Source organism: Psittacula echo (assembly GCF_963264785.1).
Source record: "Psittacula echo genome assembly, chromosome: 1".
In the NCBI taxonomy this organism is placed as follows: Eukaryota; Metazoa; Chordata; class Aves; order Psittaciformes; family Psittacidae; genus Psittacula; species Psittacula echo.
The window spans coordinates 146,865,062-146,878,665 of NC_137735.1; the positions used below are offsets into that span (position 1 = coordinate 146,865,062).

Genomic DNA, 13,604 nt, shown 5'->3' on the forward strand with positions numbered 1-13,604 from the left:
TTGCCAGTCAGATAAAATGAGTTTAAAGTATGATCAGCAGCATCTCACAGACATGCAACAGCGAAGCAGAAAGGTGGTATTCAGTCTAATAAAAGGACTGTAATTATACTGTGCATGGGGTGCAGAAACAACTGCCACTATCTCATGATACGGTTTTATTCCTTGATTGGCGCCTATGTACTGGTGTCTTAATTAATCACTGTAAATATGACAGGTTAGATTGATAAATGACAAATGTCGGTTTGCACTTGCTCCTGCTCCTTGAACTGTTAAGAGCAGGGCTTATTGTAAAGTGATGATCTCAGTTCCTCTGGAGGTGACACTGTTGTGACACTGTTACAGTGCCCATTAACAGCATGCCAGATGGAATTTTGTTCTGTCCTCACACTCATAAAATGATACACGTAGTTGTGGGAATGTCTGTGTTGGGAAGAAGGGATGACTTTTAAAACAATCTTTATATAAAATGGAAAGCAATTCATATGTGTAAAACAAATGTGCATGAACACAATGGCTGACATATTTTATGTTATCTACCATTAATTACTTGAGCAGCATAACATAACAGAGGGACATGAGAAGGGCATTTGTTTGCTTTAAGTCTAATTTGGGGGAGTTTTAACATTAAGGCTATACTTAGTGCAATTAATAAGGGGGGGGGTGTCAGAAATAAATTTTGGCAAAAAAACCTTCTCATATCAGTTGCTGAGGGCTTACTTTACACGGAGAATCACAGGTGAGAGTAGAGGGGAGAGAAACCTCACCATACCAGAGACTGGGGCATACGTTTTCTTGCCCCTTCTTTGCAATGTCATAGTAGTTCAACAAGCATGGTGTTGACAGAAAACTCTAGTGTTATTATACTGTTGGGTGAAATCAGAGCTGGGTTGCTATTCAATAGCAAAGATCAGAGAAATGTGATATCAAGATCACCATGTTTAACATTTGTGCTCCATCATCTTTGAAGCTTTGGTCTTAGAAACTGAGGTCCTAGAAAATAACATATGTTTTCTACCCAAAATGCATGCTGGGTACACACGCTCCTATGTTTAACCACATTGTCTAGAGGCAGCAAATTGGTGTTGGGTAGCAGCCCCACCTCAGGAGAATTTTGGGGTTGGGTTTCTGTTTCTGCAGTGGTTCAATGATTTCCATCAGTCCGATCGGTAGGTGAAGCTGCAAAAAGAATGTTGTCCTTGATTTCAGCACTTTCTGAGATGGAGAAAGGGATCAAGTTTACAGTTTGCTTTGCTCTGCTGAACAATAGAACTCGAATGAGTTCCAAATGAACTCAAATGAACAAAAACTCACATTCTCATTCTAAATATTTTCTTTTCATATTGTTGTCGTGCATTTAGATTTTACTCTGTGCTTTTCCCCCCAGGTTGTGTCAGTGTTAGAAGGCGTGCTGTCTAAGTTGTCAAGATACGATGAAGGCACTTTCTTCTCATCATTAGTTTCGTTCACTGTAAGTGTTTGGATTCACAACAGTTCTGGTTTTCTTAATGTGCATAATTCTGAAATTGTGCACAATCTGTCGTAAAAAGCACTTACTGTGTTTTGTTTTATTTTTAATTTTCTAAAGGTGAAAGCAGCTGCAAAATACGTTGACGTTCCTGTAAGTACAAGTCTTTTAATTCATTTTTTTCCTAGTGCTCATAATAATTAAAAAAAAATTGGGAGTTTGTTAGCTCACATTTTTTTATTGTTGACATTCTGCTTTCCTACCGAGATTCGTTATAGCTTTACACTGAGTATTTAAACAGCCACTACAAACCTCAGAGGGCGTTTCATTTCCCTCAAGCAATGAGTAAGTCTCAAAGCAAAGCTTAGAAAGGTTATTCTCAATGCACTTTTTCAGTTATAGAAGAGTAAGCATTGTAACTTAGATACTCTTTTGTAGAGGTCTTTCCTTCATTTGACTAAATTGTTCAAATGCACAGGATAAACAACAAGTAGAAACATTGTACTCAAATATCCATTATCTGTTGATTTCTGACTTCAGAATTCAATCTTGCTTTTTAATCCCTTGCTTGCTAAGTCTCTGATCTACCATTGCTTATGTAATGTTTGTGTGGTATAAATAAAAACTAGAAAAAGTAGTTGTTGGAGCTCTTTTATACATAAAAGCAAAATCCAGCTGTTAGGATATTTTTATTAGAGTATCATAGGATACTTTTATTAGAGTATCATAGTAGAATGTCTTTTAAAAAGCAAGGAAGAAGTTACTAAATACTGTCATTATCACTGTCCATAAATATCCTTTCCTCTTTCACAAGTTTTAGCCTGGAGAACATAAAGAAGGACTACAGAGCCCTGGGAGAGGTGGTTAGGGGCTCTGGAGCTCAGATTGTCTTTTCATCAATTCTCCAGGATACAGGGGAGGACCTTAAAAAAGCTAGGAGGATTGGCCAAGTTAATAAATGGTTAAAAGGGTGGTGCCATAGTCAGGGGTTTGGGTGTTTTGAATACGGGACTCAAGTTAGTAGGCCAGGTCTACTGGGGGCTGGTGGAGCTGATCTGACAAAGAAGAGGAAGAGAGGTTTTGGTAGGAGGCTTGCCAGACTGGTCAAGATTTCTTTAAACTAGATGTGTTGGGGAAGGGGGGCATTGTTTCATCCCAACACATCCAGTCAGTTGCCAGCACCTACAATAAATGCTCAGAGCGATGCAGAGATATTCCAGCCACTCCAGCCAATGAGCCGGCTTCATTTGGAGCTCGGCTCAGATGCCTCTGTACAAACGCCCGTAGCATGGGGAACAAACAAGAGGAATTAGAGATGTGTGCACGACTACGGGAGTATGATATAGTAGGCATCACAGAAACATGCTGGGATGGCTTCTACGACTGGAGTGTTGGAATGGAAAGTTACAGGCTCTATAGAAAAGACAGGCCTGGCAGGCGGAGAGGGGGAGTTGCTATTTATGTTAGGGATAGGCTGGAGAGTATGGAACTCTGTCTGGGGACGGGTGAGCAGTCGACAGAGAGTTTGTGGGTCAGAGTTAAAGGGAGAACAGCAATGGGGGACATCACTGTGGGGATCTGTTACAGACCACCTGATCAAGAGGAATCTGTGGATGAAGTGCTCTATAGGCAGATAGAAACAGCCTCACGCTCACAGGCCCTTGTTCTCATGGGAGACTTCAACCACCCTGACATCTGTTGGAGTGAAGGTACGGCCCGGCACAAACAATACAGGAGGTTCCTTGACTGTGTGGAAGACAACTTCCTCCTGCAAGTAACAGAGGAGCCGACAAGGAGAGGTGCCATGCTTGACCTCATGCTCACCAACAGGGAAGGGCTGGTTGGAAATGTGACGCTCCAGGGCAGCCTTGGTTGCAGCGACCACAAGATGGTCGAATTCAAGATCCTCAGGACAGTGAGAAGAGCGTGCAGCAAGCTCACTGCCCTGGACTTCAAGAGAGCAGACTTTGGCCTCTTCAGGAACCTGCTTAGTAAGGTTCCATGGGATACAGCCCTAGAGGGCAGGGGGCCCAAGACTGTTGGTTGTTATTCAAGGATCACCTACTATGAGCTCAGGAGTGTTGCATCCCAACTAGAAGGAAGTGCAGCAGGAGGGCCAGGAGACCTCCTTGGATGGATAAGGAGCTGTTCAGGAAAATTCAATGGAAAAAAGAGGCTTATAGAAGGTGGAAGCAGGGACAGGCGGCCTGGGAAGAATACCGGGATGTTGTCCGGGAAGCTAGGGACCAGGCTAGGAAAGCTAAGGCCCAGTTAGAATTGAACTTGGCTAGGGATGTTAAGGATAACAGGAAGGGATGCTATAGGTACGTAGCGAATAAAAGACAGACTAGGGAAAACGTAGGCCCCCTCCGGAAGCTATCGGGAGAACTGGCTACCCTGGATTTGGAGAAGGCTGAGGTTCTTAATGACTTCTTTGCCTCGGTCTTCACTGGCAAAGTCTCTGACTGCACCACCCAACTCTTGGAAGGCGAACACAGGGACTGTGAGAATGAAGACCCTAGGCGCACTGTAGGAGAGGATCTGGTTCGAGACCATCTTAAGAACCTGAACGTACACAAGTCAATGGGACCTGATGAAATCCATCCGCGGGTCCTGAAGGAGCTGGCGAATGAAGTTGCTAAGCCACTGTCCATCATATTTGAAAAATCATGGCAGTCAGGTGAAGTTCCCGATGACTGGAAAAAGGGAAATATAACCCCCATTTTCAAGAAGGGGAAAATGGATGACCCGGGGAATTGCAGACCAGTCAGTCTCACCTCTGTGCATGGCAAAATCTTGGAGCAGATTCTCCTGGAAGAAATGCTAAGGCACATGAAAAACAAGGAGGTTCTTGGTGACAGCCAGCATGGCTTCACTAAGGGGAAATCCTGCCTGACCAACTTAGTGGCCTTCTATGATGGGGCTACGAAACTGATGGACAGGGGCAGAGCAGTTGACGTCATGTAACTGGATTTGTGCAAAGTGTTCGACACTGTCCCACATGACATCCTTGTCTCTAAATTGGAGAGACATCAATTTGATAGGTGGACCACTTGGTGGATAAAGAACTGGCTGGATGGCCGTACGCAAAGAGTTGTGGTCAATGGCTCAATGTCCGGCTGGAGACCGGTAACGAGTGGTGTCCTTCAGGCATCGGTTTTGGGACTGGTCTTGTTCAACATCTTTGTCGGTCACATGGACAGTGGGATTGAGTGCACCCTCAGCAAGTTTACCGATGACACCAAGCTGTGTGGTTTGCTTGATACGCCGGAGGGAAGGAATGCCATCCAGAGGGACCTTGACACACTTGTGAGGTGGGCTGATGCCAATCTTATGAAGTTTAACCATGCCAAGTGCAAGGTCCTACACCTGGGTTGGAGCAATCCCAGGCACAGCTACAGGTTGGGCAGAGAAGAGATTCAGAGCAGCCCCGCAGAGAAGGACTTGGGGGTGTTGGTCGATGAAAAACTGAATATGAGCTGGCTTCAGTGTGCGCTTGCAGCCCGGAAAGCCAACTGTATCCTGGGCTGCATCAAGAGGAGCGTGACCAGCAGGTCGAAGGAGGTGATCCTGCCCCTCTACTCTGCTCTCGTGAGACCTCACTTGGAGCACTGTGTGCAGTTCTGGTGTCCTCAACATAAAAAGGACATGGAACTGTTGGAACAAGTCCAGAGGAGGGCCACGAGGATGATCAGGGGACTGAAGCACCTCCTGTATGAAGAGAGGCTGAGAAAGTTGGGGCTGTTCAGCCTGGAGAAGAGAAGGCTGCGTGGAGACCTCATAGCAGTCTTCCAGTATCTGAAGGGGGCCTACAAGGATGCTGGGGATGGACTCATCATTAGGGACTGTAGTGACAGGACAAGGGGTAACGGGTTCAAACTTAAGCAGGGGAAGTTTAGATTGGATCTAAGGAAGAAATTCTTTACTGTGAGGGTGGTGAGGCACTGGAATGGGTTGCCCAGGGAGGTTGTGAATGCTCCATCCTTGGCGGTGTTCAAGGCCAGGTTGGATGAGGCCTTGGGTGGCATGGCTTAGTGTGAGGTGTCCCTGCCCATGGCAGGGGGGTTGGAACTAGATGATCTTAAGGTCCTTTCCAGCCCTAACTATTCTATGATTCTATGATTCTACGATTCTACGTTCTCATCTTTTTAATGTGATTCTAAAACAATCATATTTTCTAAGCATAGAAAAAAAATTACTGAAATTGGTATGTTAATGACCTTACAAGAAATAAACTTACAAATAGAGAAGAATGCCAGACGTGCTAGATTGTGTGGTGGCCATAAATCCTTTCAGCAGTTCTGTACTTAAAAATATAATACTTCTAAGCCTAAATAAGTTACTAAAAAAAAAAACCCATGCATACTAAATAAAAGGAAAAAATTCCATTTCCGGAATTTGCTATTTTGCTGTCTTTATAGTCACCTGTCCTGGGTTCAGCAGCAGCCGTCACTTTTTCTTTTTCTTAGTAGCTGGTGCAGTGCTGTGGTTTTGACTTTCGGCCTGGGAATAATACTGATAAAGCCAATGTTTTCAGTTGCTGGTCAGAATGTTTAGACTGACCAAGGACTTTGTGAGTCTCATGCTCTGCCAGGGAGGAGGGGAAGCCGGGAGGAAGCAGGGACAGGACACCTGACACAAACTAGCCAAAGAGGTATTCCATACCACAGCACGTCATGCCCAGGATGCAGAACTGAGAGTCCCCAGAAGGGCTGGATCACTGCTGGGTGGGGGAGTTATCAATCGGCAGGTGGTGAAGTGCTGTATTCTCTTCCCTTCTTATTTCCCTTATCATTATTATTATTGGTGGTAGCAGTAGTGATTTGTGTTATGCCTTAGTTACTAAATTGATCTTATCTCAACCCGTGGGAGTTGCATTCTTTTGATTCTCCTTCCCGTCCCTCCAGGAGTGGGGGGAAGAAGGTGGGGGGGGTGGGAAGTAGACTGCATGGTTCTAATTTACGGCCTGGGCTTAAACCACGACAGTTCTTTTTGTTGCCCAACGTGGGGCATGAAGAGTTGAGATAACAACAGATCTGATCAAGGCACAATGCCGATTTATGGGCTCTCAAAGTTGTTTCTCTTGATATCACAGTCTCAGTATGCTGTAGCTTACTTAGAGCTGGTATTTGCTGTGTTAGTGTTTATCAAGTGTGGGCCTTGGGCTAAGGTTCTTGTTTCATTGTATTTTATGGTAATGGCTTGTAATACGGGCAGGCTCCGGCAGCAGGGCGGGATGGACGTGGCTGTGGACTTGTACCTGGCCGTCCCGCTGCTCTTCATCGTCCTGGCCCTCGTCCTCGCCTCCGTCTTTGTGAGGCTGCGGGGAGCTGAGGGGGAGCAGCCCCGGGGACCAAGCGGCGGCAGGAGCGGGGCTGGAGGGCGGGAAGGAAGTGGATGCCGAGCAGCGGGAGGAGGCGGCGGAGGAGCCAATCCCCATAACTGAGCCCATCCCTGCAGCGGCCGAGAGCATTCCCCGGCAGCAGCCCACTGAGCCCCGTGAGCCTGAGCCCCAGAAAGATGCAGGAGATCACGCAGCATTTCCCAGCAAGGCAGAGGAGGAAGATCTGGACTCAGAAAAAGAGAAGCTGGTGGTGAGAGAGCCGGCAAGCACAGCAGCTACAGCAGCCCCAGTGACAAGTACAGCAGCATCATTTGAGAGTTTTGAAGGTTTTGAATGGCCTTTGGGTACCCTTGGGACCTGCCTGCTGACTGTGATAGGGATCACCATGTTGGCACACACACAGAGTGTGTTCTACCCACGACCATTTTGACTGAGCCCGAGAGTTAAGCAGAGTCAGGTTTGGGCCTTGTCTAGGATTAGACGACAATATAGGAGGACCAAGAGGTTTTCCCCAAGGCTGGACAGTCATGAGTGGCAGGGTGTGTGGAACAGTATGGGCAAGTATCTGGTCCTCTGGGCCCCTCCGGTGCTTTAGAAGCGTCGGAGATGGAAGGCAGCTGTATGGAGTCCCCAACGACAAGTTGCAGAAATTGCTGCAGGGGAGGGTGAATTATTTTGAGCCTGATGGGCCCATGACACTTCAGGCCATCAGGACAGAGATGCAACATAGAGATGGACTCATGATCGAGGGGTGGACTTAGCAATAGACACTATTGCCCAGGTTATTCACGAGTGTGAACACTGCACACAGCCTCTCCTGCTCTGAAAGACTGTTACAAGAGATGGAGCCCAACATCATGGACCAGATGGACTCAGCAGCTTTACAGGAGTTGGTCCATGCACTAAGATAACAGTGCGCTGAGATGAGACTGAGGGTATATGGAAAATGTGGGATCTGAGCATGATGTGAATGGTATGGAGTAAGGGGTGTATACTGTCCTGGGTTCAGCAGCAGCCGTCACTTTTTCTCCTTCTTAGTAGCTGGTGCAGTGCTGTGGTTTTGACTTTCGGCCTGGGAATAATACTGATAAAGCCAATGTTTTCAGTTGCTGGTCAGAATGTTTAGACTGACCAAGGACTTTGTGAGTCTCATGCTCTGCCAGGGAGGAGGGGAAGCCGGGAGGAAGCAGGGACAGGACACCTGACACAAACTAGCCATAACATAGCCACTATTCATAAATAGTGAATAATAACATTTCTGTTCGGATGATGTTTTCAGGATTTTTTTCTTACTTGGTTATGTGTGGGCTTTTTGTTGAATTGTATAAATGCTCTTGTTTTTCACAAAAAAAGAAAAAGACTCAATTTTGCATTCAAAAGAATGACCTCATATCAAATCCAGTTAATTTAGAATAGCCTTTGTTAATATATTGTACTGTGGACCCCAAAGAGTCCTTGGTGAGGCACTTTAGACTCAAAAAAGTAAAAATTACTGAACAAAATGGAAATTCATTAGCTTCTTTCAAGTAACATGAAAAAACCCTCCAAGTTACATAGAATATCTATGAGAAGGAGATTTCAAAGTCTTTTACCGCTGGCCTGGATACACTGGAGTTCACAATATAGATGAGACTGAAAAAATACCTTTGCTGTGGCTCAGGGGAGTATTGCAAGTCAGGTCACACAGGGGTGCACTGCTGGGGAGAGGAGGGAAGACAAGGTGAGAAGCTGATTGCTGGAGCCCCTCTGCCTTTCTCACATGCACTGAATGGTGTCGCTTGGACTGAAGAGATGACCAAATTATAGACAGGCTATCAGGATCCTTGCATTTTTATTGCCGCTTCACTTTTCAGCTATCCCACACACCTTACCCACAGTCCAAAGTGTGAACTGGGTGGTAGTACTACAGTTGTAAACTAGAAGTGTAAACTGTATGTCAGGGAGGCTGTGGACCTGACCAAGAAAACATTTTCCAGATTCTGGAGGAGATTTTACCTGGGTTACTCTGATTGCTTCTTCACATCCTTCCACTTGTTGTGAAGACAGTTGAGGCTAGTAAGAACCCTTACTGTCACCACCGACAGTGAGTGCCCAGTCTGAATAGGATCTAAAATCGGTAGTTATGGAAATTACAAATTCCAACTGCAAAAGGAGGCTGTAAGTCATCACATTACAAGTTCATCTCATGGGCTCACAACTGGTGTGAGAAGTGGAAGGGAGGAGCACAGGGTAAGGAATTTACACTGAGCTCTCAGTCATGAGATGGTAACCTAGCAAACCTGAAGCTAATTAAATGCCTTGTGTGGCTGTAGTTCGAACTGATATGGTTTCAATTCTCTTCTTGTCCCTCCTTACAATAGAGCTGCATATATGGAAGTAACTTAAAAGTGATCACAGCAGGTCCTTTCTTTTGATATAGTTGCAAATATGTGCAACATTGCACTTTGTTAAATGACCACATTGTTCCCTTCTGCCCCAACTCCATTTGAGCATCTCACCTTAGTGCTGTCTTTGGGGTCCCTGAAAAAGATCTTGGTGGATCTCAGGGAGAAGGAGGTTGGGGGAGGCAAAAAGCCTTTGAAGTTCTTTTGAGCATGTGAATTCAGCATTTGATTTCCTTTGATTGCCAGGCTCAATATTTGGCAAAGAGGAAAAAAAATGTGCTGGTTTATAATGAAATAAAAAGAAAATAACTAGACAAAAGAGATGTTAGAAGAAAATGAAGGTACTACTGAGCAGAATGTTTTAAAGAGAGAATAAAAGGTAAAGGGGGTACAAAAGTTTAAAGGTAACCAAAAATAGAAATAATAAAGGATTCTAAAGGAAGACATTTTTGGATGAGTCTTGCTCATTTTGAGCAAAATGTTACTTCTATTTATATTGAGAGGGGATTTAGTCATTAAATAGTTGGGCACAAAGACGCACACTCCCCAGAAGGCATCGCTCAACTTCTCAGTGCCAGGGTGGGAAATGTATGCACAGTTCATTTGGGAGATATGTTTGTAAAAATGTTGTGATCTCCCCTTCCATTTGTTAATCTTGCCAGAGAATCGTGAATTACTCCATCCAAAAAAATTTTCATCTTTTTCTTTTTAACCTGTTTAAGAAATTATTCAACATGAGCCTCTATTTTACAGAAGGTTCTTCATGAAGTGGGATGTACACAGTCACAAGGAGCTTCCGTTGGTTTCCCCAGCCATTGCATGTGGGGCTGTGTGGACACTGTGTGTGTTTGGGTAATTGAAACACCAGCAGAAATACTAGGGACAGTGCAAAATAACCCAGACTAAGAAGAGTAACAAGTATGATGGCCTATGATTTCCTAAAAATAATAATGAAGAAATCTAGTTGCTATTACACTCTTGTGTTGGTAATTGTCACACTATGCTAAGCTCTGAAGTGAAAGAAGTTGTGCCTGCTGTGCATGTGGAAGAAACCAAATGTTCACAGGAAAATAACACAAGCGTTACAAATATAAGTAGTGAACGAAACATGCAATTTTTGCTCTTGTTAATGGTATGTTTTGATGTTTGGTTATGCAGGAGGTGATTTAGGTTACTATTTCTTTTAAAACAATTCACCCAAATTTGCTATAACTCTGTTAGTTTCTCTTAAAGGCCAAACAATCCTTAGGAAATGTAGAAGAACAAGCTGTCTAATTCTTTTCTTTTTTTTTAATATTCTATTCACAAAGCCAGTTAATCAATGAGCATAGAGAAAGAAGGCAGTAGAATTGAGCGAAAAAAGTCTATATTGTTAATCTCAAATTATTGTTATTCCTCAATCATGTAGATAATTTCATTGTGTTCAATTTCTCATCATGTAAGTCAGTTTTCCACACAAATAACTGTGTCTCTAGCTGGTCATTTCTACACACATTTGCCTCATTTCCAACTACAACCAGAGCAATTAGTCATACAAATTGAGCATCCAGTTACATGCATATGTATATACTGCTTTTTGTTCGGAAAGGTATGTTTGAATCCCTTTGTAGGAGCCAGTAATCTATGCCAGTCATTTAGAGGGCACAGAAGGAACCTAATCCTCCCTCACTTCATGTAGGCCACCTGTCATACCAAGTGCAGAGAGGTCATTTGAAGGACCAAGGGCTGACAGCAGTGCGCAGCTCACACAATGCCAGGCCTCTTGCTCCGCTCTTGCCTTTATGCAGGGATCAAAGGTATGAAAAGGGGCCTCACACATGTGCCAGCATTTGACTTATGGGGTCCTGTAGAGGCCAGAGTAGGAACTCTGCCTCCTACCAGGCAGATACACATTGGGACCTTCCAGATACCTCAGTTTCCAAATATCACACTTGCTGCATGACCTCATTTAGCTGGTTTTAAGCAGCAAACTACTTTTTCTAGGAAATCAGTGTTTATTCAGGTGTGGCCATACTGTGCCATTCATTTTTAAGCAGGATTTACTTGGAGGCATCTGTCTGAAAATAAAGAGCACAGAACAATTGTTATCCTCATGCTTAAGGCTTCTCCTGCCTCTCTATTCCACATCTTCCTCCTCTGTATGCCCAAAACTGGGAACTGGCCCTACTGTTTCAGATCTGTAAAAACAAGCTATTGCAGAATTGGAGGGGAAACTCTGCACTGTCTGTTTTAAGTCAGCAGTATTTCTGAGATACCTCTTAAATGGAAATCAGAAAGACAGCTGCTAATATGTAGAAAAGTTAAAATACCATAGTAGAACATAGTTATTTTGGGGGGAAAGGCATATTTTAATACCTGGTTTTACACAGTAGCATTTTTAAGACCTTTTGCACTAGAGAATCCAGATCCTGGGCAGACACTTGCATTCCTTTGTTGCCCTGTGGATGTAATGAAACTACACAAATATGGAAAAGTGTTTGTGTAAATGCTTGCAGAATCACAGCTTAGGTGCTGCATGACAGTTGTCAAAATGCACACATTTAGCCTTTGCCAAGATTGCTTTTTCATTTACAGGAAGATGTATTAGAGGCAGGGAAAATGCATTGTATTTTTCTATTTAAATAAAATATTATATTTCATAACCATGTGAGAATAAAATGTTACCTTTATAATAGACTGATTATATAAATGGTGCATCTTCCTGCCTGACTTATGTATTTTGATTTGTAAGAAATGAAGGGAGCAAGGATCTTGTCAAGAGTACAAGCAGTTTGTATTCCAGAAATATTTTAATGATATTTTAATTCTGTCATTGCAAAGCCCAGGCATGAGACATGCTGTATTTAAAGGAGAAATTTCAGGCAGTGAAATTTTCCAACATGCTCTTTCATTTGGTGGTGGACACTGAATAAGGAGCTCCTGTGTTTCTCACAATAGCCCCCTCCAGCTCATCACTCCTTTTCATTTCATTGTGACATCCACGCTGTAGTTAAAAAGTCTCCCTCCATGATTCAGGGGAGGGAAAGGGGGAGGAGAAGAGAGCAAACACGAAATGGGATGAAGTTTGTTATTATATAGTTAGTCTCTAACATCTTCTCATTGATGCCTTGATAGGATGCCAACTTGGTAAAACTAGGGTTTTTTTCTTGGTAATATCAAGAATAAAGGTTTGTTTAATACTCTCTGATGCTAAGAAATGTTCTGTGACTAATGCCAAAGTGACAACAAACATAAATCAAGTATTTATAAATGTACACATTTTTAATTGAGATTTATGACAAACTGTCACACTGCAAAAAGCTGTGCAGAAACTTCAGTGTATCTCTCCTGTAGGAAAAGCCTAATATTAGCGGCAGTATTACACTTGTTGCAAACCTTTCAGCAGCAAAATATTTGTATGCCTGGAAATCAAGGCAATGCAGCATTACTTTTGACTAGGTGCCTCAGGCAAACTTTGCCAGTGGGAACTATGTGTATTGATTATAATACTGCTTCTCCATCATCTTGGAAACTGGAATAATGTATTTTAAAATTTGCTTCCTTGTTAAGTAGACACTATGGTAGTGTCTTCTTATTCAAAGGGAAAAAGTTAAGCTGTTTCTTCTTTATTTTAATTCATTGCTGTGAAAAGTGCCTGTCGATCTGGACCCACCTACCAGTGAATAGTAAAAGAGACAACCTGCACCTGTAGGATTAGGTGCAGCAGCAGGAAGTAAGAGCACTTGCACTATATAATTAACAAGGATTTTATTTTTTTTTCCCCAAACAGCATGTTCATCTTGCCAGGTTAACTAGTGATTAACCCTAAAAAAGAATGTGCTGAAGCCTACACCCTTGTTTAAACTCATTCACTCGCCAGTGTATTCAGTTACTTCTGTAACCAGTGACAAAGTAACCCTATTTACAACTCTTCATTTCCTGGTATTTTATTTGATGTCTTTGTATTTCCAGTTTCTCCATTCATGTCTTTGTTTGGTTCTCTTTCATTTTCAGATAGGTAAAACATCTTGTCTGCTGTTCTGAATAAAACAAACCTACAATAGCTTTTTATTTATTATTTAAAATAAACAATTTTTTTTTCTTGGAGAAATTTTGAGACAGAATACCTTTTTGGTTTTTTACATTATCACGCTAAATATACCAGGTTAAATTCCTCTCCCAAAGAGATGAAAATAGTTCTCTCCCATTAACTTCAGCAGATGTTCTGCCAGAGATTCAGAGGGGCAGAATTTTTTATATTGAGTATAGATGTACAGCATGGAGCCCGAGTTGCTTAAGTCTGTCCAATATTAGTAATGAAATGCCTCTTGTGACAGTTATTTTAAATATATTTCAGCTTCTGTTTGTTTGGGGGTTGTTTTTTTGTTTGCTTGTTTGTTTGTCCTTTGAGGTGCATCCAATTACTTACTTG

At 43.0% G+C, this 13,604-nt stretch overlaps 1 protein-coding gene across 7 annotated transcripts in view; it reads left to right on the forward strand.

Annotated features, from left to right (window-relative positions):
- The window catches only part of CADPS2 (calcium dependent secretion activator 2), a gene marked incomplete at both ends in the record, with an annotated part of 338,118 nt that overhangs the window by 299,615 nt on the left and 24,899 nt on the right, over nt 1-13,604 (forward strand). For all 7 annotated transcript variants that reach the window (XM_080622719.1, XM_080622717.1, XM_080622722.1 and 4 more), the window contains 2 exons: nt 1,385-1,468; nt 1,586-1,618. In XM_080622719.1, coding sequence (XP_080478845.1) covers nt 1,385-1,468; nt 1,586-1,618 — 117 coding nt within the window. The remainder of the gene's footprint in view (nt 1-1,384; nt 1,469-1,585; nt 1,619-13,604) is intronic.